We start from the raw sequence: 11,353 nt of genomic DNA on the forward strand, positions 1-11,353 counted from the left end.
GGTGATGCCCTCCAGTGTTCTCATGGCAGACTCAATACGGGGTGGTTTGCCAGTGCCTTCCTCAGTCATTACCGTTTACCGCCCAGATAGCTGGGTACTCATTTTGCCGACCTCGGAAGGATGGAAGGCTGAGTCAACCTTGAGCCGGCTGCTGGGATCAAACTCCCAGCCTCATGGGCAGAGCTTTCAGACTGCATGTCTGCTGCCTTACCACTCTCCGCCACAAGAGGCTCTAGTATATAATTAGGACTGACCAAAACATCACAATACAAACCAGAGAAGAGTTGTTTCAGGACATGATGGGGAATTCTTATTTTTCTATGGAGCCCTGAAACATCTCTCTCCCCTTTTCCCCTTTGTATGTATGTAGATTAAGAAAATCCATCCTGAAGATTTCTGGAAAACTCAAATGCTCCCTCAATAGTGGTAATTTAGCTGGTTAAAAACTTTAAAAATATTACATAGTGAAGGACAGTATATAGATTGAATGAATGAATAAATATTATTATGAGACTTTTCTCACTGATCGTCTTAAAGTAGATGAATGGCATGAGAGGTATTCTATTCAACCATTTTCTCAAGTGTGGCTCCCATCTGTGGATAGCTAAACCTGCAGATTGGGGCCATGCTTAACCCAAACAGATTTTTCTGCAAACTTGGGGAACCTCCTAGGTTTGCAGAAAAATCTGATAATTTTTTTTTTTTTAATCATTGAGGGTGTTAATTTCCCCCAAATAAAATAAAGAGTTTTCTGCATGTGTGCAGACAACACACTTACCATTGAGCAGCTGGAGAAGGTTGTGGTACTTGTCGCTGTAGCGAAGAGAGCTTGGAAGCCGCCAGCAGGACCAGCCACAGCAGCTGAGACTGGAGGGGGTCAGCAGGTCTGGTCATGGCCTCAGCCGAGCTCAGGAGCTGCTCTGAGCCTGGCTGCAGAGGTGGAACAAGGAGCCACTCTGAGCCCAGCCATGGAAGTGGTGGAACCTGGGAGCCACTCCAACCCTAGCCTTGATGGCAGTGGAGCTTGGGGGAATGTGGTGTTTGTGGAGCTCAGCAGCCCCTCTGGGATCAGAGAGACTTCCCGACACCACTGTGGCTGTGGCTGTGGCTGGGCTCCATGTGGGGGAGTGCAGATTCAAACCCGGCTCGCCAGATTAGAAGTCAGCACTCCTAACCACCACACCAATTGGAGGGCAAAGGACAGCCATTCATCACCTAGCCCCCATCCCGTTGTGGGCCCGGGGGGACCTGGCAACCCAACTAGGTCCTCACCTCAAACATGACCTGGCAACACCCTTGTGGGGGCTGTTTGAAAGGTTGACAGGGAGGCACTTGGGGCCCTCCCTGGTTTGAACCCCAGACCAGAGGGAGGGGGCAGCTACCAAAGCCCCTTAGCCAGTCTGGGGTGGTGTTTGAACTGCTGGACTGTGTTCTGGGAGGCAACACTCTGCCATGAGTATTGCTGGGTGACCTTGGGTCGTTAACAATGACTTGGATGCAAACTTGGCGCTTTCTTAGGTGCAAGGATCTCTGCCAACAGAGCATCATTTTTTGGTCTCCCCTCTTCTGTGGCATCCTGAAATTTCCCCTAACAATCCTGTTCCCAAGGGTATCCTATCCCCCAGGAACAGGTCCGGAAGTGGGAGAGTTTGGGCCGCAGGAGAGGGGAAGTGGGGAAATTGTGTTCTGTGAGTGGAAATCCGTGCAGCCCATGGAAATATTCGTTTGAATCCAAGCCAGAGCCAATCCAATCTACCTTACTGGTTTGCTGTGAGGATAAAAGGAGGCAAGAAACTCCATGTATGACGCTCTGGGCTCCTTTGGAGGACAGCTGGGGCTCATGAGAATTGTGGTCCATGGAGAGCCACAGTTTGGTCCTGTTCTAGACAGATACTACAAAGAAGCAGCATAAAGTGTGTGTGGGGGGGGTGGCGATTGCTTTATCCTGGGTATCCTTCTGCTGTATAGCTCAGCTTCCAAGAGGCGTCCTTCAGAACAACAGATGTATAAACTTTTCTGAAATATGACATAGAAGATGAAGAAGAGGTAAATGATTGTATGATAACATGGAGTAACATTTGGCTATAAAATGGAACAATAAAAAAAAGAGGCTGAAAGGGATTATGTTTACACTAAGTTCTAACTTTAAAGAAAATTATTTTGGAATGATGTATAGATGGTATATGACCCTGGATAAATTGAGTAAAATATATAAAAATACTTCAAATAAATGCTGGAAGCATGAACCATTAACAGGAACATTTTACCAGTAGTGCATGGAAATTTTGGATACATACACATGCTAGCATGCAAAAGGTTTTAAAGGGTAATATACAAATGAGACCAGAGAAAGATCTGGAAAATAGCCGTGGAACTTTGATTCTGTATATGAGAATGGCCAGGAGACTGTCATAGACCTGGGAAACTATAAAACTACCTGGCTAAATTTATGACACTAATGGGACAGAAGACTGCAACTTCCCTTTAACTAATTGGAAACCTCTTATTCCTGCGGGAAAAGAGAGGAAAATGATTGGATAACTTGTAGTTTTAGAGATTAGAAAAGCAAATGTAGAGTTAATTTTAATCTTAAAAAGTAAGTTTGGCATAAATTCATGTATAAAATTATATAATTATATAATTATGATCTGGTTGGCTGGGAACTCAAAACAATATTGTAATGAAGTTGATATGTCTTTGTTCTGTTTTTCTTCTTTTTTATTTGAACCTTTCTCCTCTTTTTAATCTGCATAAAAATCTAATAAAAATCCTTTTTAAAAAAATGGGGACTTTTATTCCAGCCCCTGTTTTGTGCAGCAAGACTTCTGAATTGGGGACCTGCTTAATGTCCAGTGGGCATGACCTGCAGAATGCAATATGGACACAATCACATCAAAGACAGTCATGTCGATGTTAATTTGCAAATACGTTCTCTGCCTTTGCGCTTCTGGTCTTCTCCACATTAGAGTGAGTTTCCCAAATGGGGTTTTCTCATTCTTCTAAAAGGTCCAGACCTCTGAGACGGATGGGGACAAGCGACACTTGGCGCCCCCGCAGCCAGCCAAGCAGTGTCTCATCTCTCCTCCTGCCTCACCCCCCGTCAGCTGGCAGCCGGCCAGTGATGCAACACCAGTAATCAACTACGACCTCCTTTCCGCTGTTTCAAAACTGGGGCCAGGTGAGGTGCATGATTTAAAAGTCTGCCTTTAAAAGGTACTTGTCCTGGCTTGGGTCTGTGTACTGAGCTGCCCACAGTTCTTCGCATCAGTCATTTAGCATGGATATTGGGTTAACATTCTGGGACGAACTTGTCAGCTGTTGGCGGGTACACTAGACAGGGCCTTTTCAGTGGTGGGACCATGATTGTGGAACTGTCTCGGCCACCTCACTTTTGGCCCTTAAGAGGCGGTTGAAAGTGGTTTTATTTAGGACTACCCTTGATTAGGTCTACCAGCGGTCCTGGCATTGTGATTTTAAATTCTGGGTTTTATGTTTTTAATGTATTTAATTTGAATTTAATTTAATTTAAAAACCTTTCCATTTAAAATAATCTGTAACTATAATAAACCTCCTAAGGGCATTTTGGGCCTCATACTTGAAGGGCCAATGAGCACCCCATGGCTGTGTCCTCCTGCAGCCTGATTGGCTGGTGGCTTTTTTAGGGGGAACAGCTGCCCAACAGTGCCCCCCACCACAGGCCCACCAACACTGGCCTGAGCAAGCCAGGGGTGATAGCCTAGCACCCATGGTCTTCCCTAGTAAGCAAGAAATAATATCCATCGGCATGATTTATCTCCTTTTCTGAGGGGCGGAAAGAGGAGGTAATGAATACGATCTTCAGTGCATTTGTTTGGGTGGCTTTGGGCAGGGAGGCCAGGAGTATTTAGCTTGTATCTTTAGGCCTCAACCATAGAGCTATTCTGCTAGGCTTGCGGAATAGTTTAATGACCCACAGGGCTCTGATCTTGCTGGGTGAAACATTCCAGAACGCCGGGACCAGGACCAAAAAGGCCCTATTCCTGGTTGAGGCTAGTTTTATTTCTTTAGGACTGGGGACCATAAGCAGATTTTGGTCGCTAGACCTTAATACTTTCAGGGGGACATAGATGGAGAGGCAGTCCCATTGGTCCCAGACTATTTAGGGCTTTAAAGATGATAACCAAAACCTTGAGCTTGATCCAGTCTCCAATCTGGAGACAATGCTATGTTGTAAGTCACCTTGAGCTCCATAAGAAAGAAAGGTAACTAATAAATGTTCTAAATAAATTAACTTAACTTAATGGATAACTTATAGCGAGGGTATTTTTTGTCTTAGCACCTTATAGAGAGAGCTACTAATTCCCTTCCCTATTTGCAGATTTCTTGAACAATTTTAGTCTGTGAAACGTATATTGTTCCAGTTATGAAATATTTACAATCTGAAATTTGGGGAGGATAGTTGTGTGAAACAATCACCCTTGTCAGTTCCTTCCTGGCATCGCCATCAAAGGATCTCCCCGCCCGTAGGCCACCCATAAGATTTTTCCGTCGTGTATCTTTGTGGTTGATTAATTGTATGTGATTTTATTCTTGGATTTTAATTGGGCTTTTAGGGGATTTTTTTTACCCAGTTGTTGTGACCCACCATGAGCCATCATGGAGTGACAGGGAATAAATCAAATACATCAATAAATAATAATAATTTGTTCCACAAACCAACATTTTACGTTGGCTGCATGTGCCACATCACAAGAGCAGCAGCTCCAGATCTGCCCCCCCCCCCCAAAGACACACACAGACCCTGCGGCAGAATTACGGAAGGAAACACTTACACCAGTTATCTGGATAATAAATCAATTCCTGCTTCAGAGCTGCCAGATCGTGAAATGGTATTCATTATTCTGCACTCGGGGAAAGCATTTTACAAAGGTCGTGTTCTCCTTCCTTTGGAAGAGCCTGCGGACAGAGATAGGAACGAGGCATGGGGGGGGGGGGGAGTTTCCCTCCTCCCTCCCCCCAGGTGCTATTTTTAGCACCCATCGGCGAGATCAATTTTAGTTAAGTGCAGGCGACAGTTTTCAAATGAGCTGCAGTTGTGCGGTAAAAGTCTGCTCTCTTTAGCATTTTATTTCCAGAACATGGGCAGAAACCCTGACTTCCCTTCACCTCCTTCCAAACGTCCCTCCTGGCGCTGGGAAATGCGGGTTCTATGCAATGCATTAATTTACAATTACATTTCATAAACTGGAGCTATAATTATCCCCCTCCACTGCTCACGTTTTAGAAATTAATTTTGCAAGGTGATGACTTCTTCAAAGGAGGAATAAGATGCCTTGGAGGGCGGTGGAGTCTCCTTCGTTGGAAGCTTTTGGGAGGAGATTGGATGAGCACCTGTCAGGGGAGTGATTTTTAAGTCCCTGAGGAGGGGGGGGGCTGGACTGGATGCCCTTTTGTGGTCTCTTCCAGCTCTCCCTCACCCTGATTTTGATCCCAGTGCTTATGTCACAGCCTCTGAAATAAATCCACTGAGCCCCACAAAAAGTATGTGTGGGTTTCAGAGGGTAACTGCACTGGTCTGCAGTAGAACACGTGAATGCACGATACTTAATGCACGATACCCTTGGGTCCCTCAAAGTTAGTATTGTCTACACAGACTGGCAGCAGCTCTCCAAGGTCTCAGGTAGAGGTTCTTCACAGTGCCTAATGCCAGATCTTTTAACTAGAAATACCAAGGATTGAATCCAGGACCTTCTGCATGCCAAGTAGATGCTCTACCACTAAGCCATGGCCCCTTCTCCTAACCAGGATTTGACCCTGTGGGATATCATGAGATTGGGCCAGCCTGGTCCACCCTGGTCTCAGCTGTGGAGCAGTTCACCTCCAAATGAAGCCCCTGCAGATTTCGGCACAAGGGCTAAGCCCTGCCAGGTTTTTGTTTGGAAGGGATGCAACCGGGAGGAATGTCAAATTTTGTTTACATCCTCTTAGAGAACGACAACAAAAAATTCACATTTTCCATTTGCTGCTGAAGTGCGCATGACCTGCACATGATGGCGGTGACGAGATACTTGAGACCGGTTGCGATGGTCTTTATGTGCCTTTTGCAAGTGACCCTCTGAGGTGACTGTAGAATATGGGCCAATTTAGTGGTCATGTAGGAGCTGGAGGGGGAGGGAGCAGAAGAGCCAAACATATGGCCCACGGGCTTGTCCAGGGTTTTTATCCAGTCCACAAGCAACTGGATTGCAAGATGACAGAGACTATGTATTTTGTCCCTGTATACCAGGCCTTCGTGAAACCCTGTGGTTTTCTTGGGGGCCCTGGAAGGGTTTACTGCATACTTAGGATTTAGTTAATTTTTTAGATATTTTGAACGTTTATCGGGTGACATGACCATATATGGTAATATTGACCCACCCCTCCCAAAATGGCCAATGATGGGCTTGGAGGGAGTGGGAAGGAGAGGGCCCCCAGGTGGGTGTGTACACAGCTGTGCTTTCCAACCACGTTCTGCAGGCCACTTCTAGGGTTTCTGAAAGCCTGAAGATGTTTCAGGGGCTTCTCAATGGTAAAGAAGTTGAGAAAGGCTGCTGTATACTATTCCAGTGTGGGAGGGTCAGAGAGATACTTTAAGGAAATCCTGGTGGGCGGCCATGTTGGTCTGAAGCAGCAAAACAAAGTTTGAGTCTGGGGACATCTTTAAGACCAACCAGGTTTTATGCAAGAAATAAGCTTTTCCTGTGAATAAAAACCTTGTCGGTCTGAAGAAGTGGGCCTGTACACAGAAGCTTATACCTAGGATAAAACTTTGTTGTTGTTAGGTGCGAAGTCGTGTCCGAACCATCGCGACCCCATCCTCCAGGCCTTCCTGTCCTCTCCCATTCCCCGGAGTCCATTTAAGTTTGCACCTACTGCTTCAGTGACTCCATCCAGCCACCTCATTCTCTGTCGTCCCCTTCTTGGTTGGTCTTAAATAAAATTTGGTTGGTCTTAAGTGTCCCACTGGACTCAAACTTTGTCCTGTAAGGATATATCATAGTTAATTGGGTTTGCCTGTATCCTTTTATAAAGTTTATATCTCCCACACAGCACGCCTGGCCCAAATCCAGGTGTCAAATCCAGCCGTCGGAATGAATGAGTAGAGGATCTGTCAAGTTTGGGCCTTGGAAGGAGAGCCACTTAGGGAACCATCCTCCCCACCCTTATTCCAGATCTCGTGTGAATACTCCTCCGGAGCCCTGAGATCTCCACTTATTGCCGTGTTAAAAAGGCAATGGCAACCATATCGGCTCTGGAACTAACCAAAAGTTACGGAAAGGGGAAATGCTTTTTATCTTGAATAAGCAAACATAGGTCTTTTGAACTTCATGAATTTCTTTGCTCCTTCCCTGGATCTGAAGTGGCATCCCAGGACTCATTAGGGTATATACTGTGGGCCCACCCTTTCAGAATTCATGCAGGGTACAGGTACTACAGTATGTTTCCATCCCCAGGGCTACAAAGGATCTCTCTCTTCCCCAGTCCGTTCTGCCCCAGGTGCAACTTCACAGCCCCAAAGAACAGGCTGACCCAGTGGAACAAATGGTTCCAAACCCCATGGACGCTTAATTGTGATTCACAGCTCTATGACCGGGTGGCAGCAGAAAGGATCTTTTTGTCAGACAAAAAGGGATTGCCCTTGAAAGCCCATTGCGCTGCCTTCAAGGTCCTAAAACACACAATGGAGAAGTGCTGTGTTACGCGTTGTAAAAATGTCAGTGTGTTTTATGGCTGCAGCTATTGAAATATTAATGCCATCTGTTCAGCACTGGCTATTTTTTTTTCTTGCCTCTGAACATACATGGGCCATTTGTTGGGGCAATCTATGCTTCCTAATGAACAGGACTGGTTCCAGAGGCTGTGGTCTGAAAATTGGTAGTGGGATGTGCCGTCAAGTCAAAGCCCTGGACTTCTTTGGTGGTCTCCTATTAGGGTTGCCAGGTCCAGTGGTGCTGCTGGCGGGGGAAAGGGATCGCTTTCCGGAGTGCGGAGTTACGTAGCATGATCTTGTCACCTGGAAGTGATATTGGCTAGCAACACTCTGGCTTTGGGGCAAATCTCTATGGTAGAATTGGTCCCCAAACCAGAATTGGTCCCCAAACCCCAAACCACCCCCCAAACATGACTTCTGGTTGACATCAGCACTTTGGGTTACAATGTGTCATTCTTCCGGTTTGAGGGAGCAAGGTACATCCGGAAAGTAGGAGACCTTGCCCGGACCAGAGGACCAAGGCAACCCTGTTTCCCATCCAAGTACCAGCTAGGACTGGCTCTGCTTAGCTTCTAAGATTTGACCAAACTGGGCTACCCGGGGCCAAGAGATTAACAGGTGGCTGGCTATTACTTGCCTCTGTGTAGCAATTCTGGACTTCTTTGGTGGTTTCCCGCCAAATACTACCCAGGGCCGATCTTTCTTAGCTTCCAAATCAAGGTACTGGCCTATAATATTCCACTTTTCTAGTGGTAAGCAGATCATCTCAGGATGATCAAAAGCAGGTGTCCTTTAACAGTCAGCCTCTGTGATGGGCGGAAAAGGCTCTCTCTGCATCTTCATGTAGATGACAACAACCAACGTGGGCCTGGGAGCTGGTTAACAGCATTGACGTCAGCCCCTAGCTGCGAAATTAACCAAAGCCTGCAGGGAAAATAAGCCAAGCAGAACCTTATAATTTCTCTGTGCAGTTCGGCCAAGCTGTGATTTCCCCATTACATTTGATCCTATCAGCCAGGCATTAGTGCTTGGCTGCTTCCAGATCAGACAAGCATCCCCAAAATAGAATTGTGAAATTGTCCACTTGCATTATAGCCGCAATGATAAAAATATTCCTTCTAGGATAAAATCAGCTCTACGAATCTTGTCTACGAGTTTGAGAATTAAAGTTGTTCCCTTACTTTTCCAGGCTGAGGACCTTTTCCTTTTTCTCTACAATCTTTGCATAGAAAGCTACGTGTCGTGCCTGAAAGGCAGCCTCGGTTCTTTGTTCTATTCTGGGTACAAGGATTATTTGTTTGGGGTTGGCCTCGGTAGAAGAGCTGGTCCTTTCCATGTAAGAAAGTCCCAGGTCCAAACCTTGGCATTTCCAGTTAAAAGAACCAGGCACTGGCGGAAAGAGCCATCAAGTTGCTGCAGACTGCTGGTGAGGGCTCGTGGGAATCGTAGTCCATGGATGTCTGGAGAGCCACAGTTTGGCCACCCCTGCCAAAGAGTGTTCAAGGCAATAGACATTCAGAGGTGTCTTGCCATTGCCTGCCTCTGCATAGCAACCTTGGACTTCCTTCCCATCCAAGTACTCCCCAGGGCCAACCCTGCTTAGCTTGGTCTGATTCGGTCTAAGGTAGCGTCATGTGTGTTCCTGTGGATGAGGGAGAAGATACGTCAGGCCTGGCTTAAGGATTCCCAGGGGCCATAGCACCAGAGCCAGTTTAAGGATTCACAGGGCGTTAGCATAGCACAGCCAGTGCTGGTACATGTGCTGCAGGGCCGCATCCCAGGAATAGCTGGAACTTTGGAAGTAACTGACAGCTTCACTTTGCTGAAAACATTTCTCGAACCTTGGTGGGACATGCAAGCGCCATGTCCCAATCTAAGGGAACATTCACTCTTATGCAGCTTGGGATCTACACACATGCTCAATGAGCAGGGTGCATGCTCAGCTGCTAACAGCATGCGTATTGCCTTTTTTGTTCTTATGGTCCATGAGCTGCTAAGTATGAAGACCCCGTAACAATCACAGAACGAAGGCCTCCTAACAGTACAGCAGTGTAGGGTCCCTGGAACTGCAGGACCCATTGCATGTATTACATGGATAAACAGCTTCTGGGATACATAGCTGTCCAAGCAGCATTCTGTCAGTGCAAAACCAACTCAGAGATCACCCTTCATACATGGCAGTATGTATGTGGAACTGTCCATAGAGTTTTCAAGATCACTGCAGATGGGGACTGCAGCAAAGAAATTAAAAGACGCTTGTTCCTGGGGAGGAAAGCTATGGCAAATCTAGACAGCATCCTCAAAAGCAGAGACATCACCCTGCCAACAAAAGTGCGTTTAGTCAAGGCTATGGTCTTCCCAGTTGCAATGTATGGCTGCGAAAGTTGGACCATAAGGAAGGCCGAGCGTCAAAGAATTGAGGCTTTTGAACTCTGGTGCTGGAGAAGACTCTTGTGAGTCCCTTGGACTACAAGGCGAACAAACCAGTCAGTCTTGGAGATCAGCCCTGACTGCTCCATAGAAGGACACGTTTGCTTCATGCGCGGACGCAAATGCGCACACGCGGCACTACCTGCCGCGCATGCATGTTTGCGCTGGCTACCCTGCTTCCCTCTCCCCCCCCCCCCCAAAAAGAAACTTGCCAGGCCGGAAGCTAATCGGCCGCTTTGGCGGCCAATTTGTTGCGGCCTGGGAAGTTGCTTACTGCAGGGGGGGCGGGGAGAGCGAGCTGCGGCCCGGTGCCGGAGCCTTCGTGGCCCGGCATCAGGCTGCGTCCCAGTGGTTGGGGACCACTGCTGTAGAGTACAAAATGCTTTCACAGCTGTACTTGGATAAATTATTGAGTCTTGTGGTCTTTACCGCTATACATAGTGTATTGCAAGAGAACCAGCGTAGTGTAGTGGTTAAGAGCAGTGCCCCTAACCTGAAGAACCGATTGGATTCTTCACTCCCCTGCAGGCAGCCAGCTGGGTGACCGTGGGCCAACTACAGTTCTCTCAGAGTTCTCTCAGGTTTACCTACCTCACAGGATGTCTTGCAGGAAGGAGAGAAGGCGATTGTAAGGATTTCAAAATGGGGAGGGACCCTTGGCCCAGCTGCAGTGCTTTAATAATTGAGGAAGGCACATCTCTTTGCTGACATGAAAATAGCAGCTGTCCTTCTAAATGCATGTCTTTACTTGCAGGTGAGAAATATGAGCTACATGCAGGTACAGAGTCTACTCCAAGCGTTGTGGTGCAGATCTGTGACAGCGACTCGGAGGAAGACCCAAAGAATTCGCCAAAGCCAAAAATTATTCAGACTCGCCGCCCAGGCCTGCCTCCTTCGGTGTCTAACTAATTGTCTCCCACAAAAGCATTTGGTCCTCTCTATCCTGTTACGTTTCTCCATTGGCTTTTCTTTGTGAAAGGGCAAGCTCTTGCCTGGGGAGTCGTGGCCTATTTCAGCTTAGTGGAATGTTCTCTTCTGCTGCCATGAATTCTAATGTAGCTAAAGGGGCTAGTGAAAAATGTCCTTTGTGGCCCCCACACCACACCCAGCAGTTAGGGTTGGCAGCTCTGGGTTGGGAAATACCTGGAGATTTGGGAGGTGGAGCCTGAGGAGGGCGGGGTTTAGGGAAGAGAG

The 11,353-nt window shown here is 47.0% G+C and overlaps 1 protein-coding gene across 1 annotated transcript in view; it reads left to right on the top strand.

The window, feature by feature from the left end:
- RCAN2 (regulator of calcineurin 2) overlaps window positions 1-11,100 on the top strand; it is a 37,985-nt gene extending 26,885 nt beyond the window's left edge. The window contains exons 3-4 of the mRNA XM_077317301.1: window positions 3,007-3,178; window positions 10,914-11,100. Of these exons, the coding sequence (XP_077173416.1) occupies window positions 3,007-3,178; window positions 10,914-11,068 (327 nt within the window). The 3' untranslated portion in view covers window positions 11,069-11,100. The remainder of the gene's footprint in view (window positions 1-3,006; window positions 3,179-10,913) is intronic.
- The last annotated feature ends 253 nt before the right edge of the window (window positions 11,101-11,353 follow it).

This window comes from Paroedura picta, chromosome 1 (genome assembly GCF_049243985.1).
Source record: "Paroedura picta isolate Pp20150507F chromosome 1, Ppicta_v3.0, whole genome shotgun sequence".
In the NCBI taxonomy this organism is placed as follows: Eukaryota; Metazoa; Chordata; class Lepidosauria; order Squamata; family Gekkonidae; genus Paroedura; species Paroedura picta.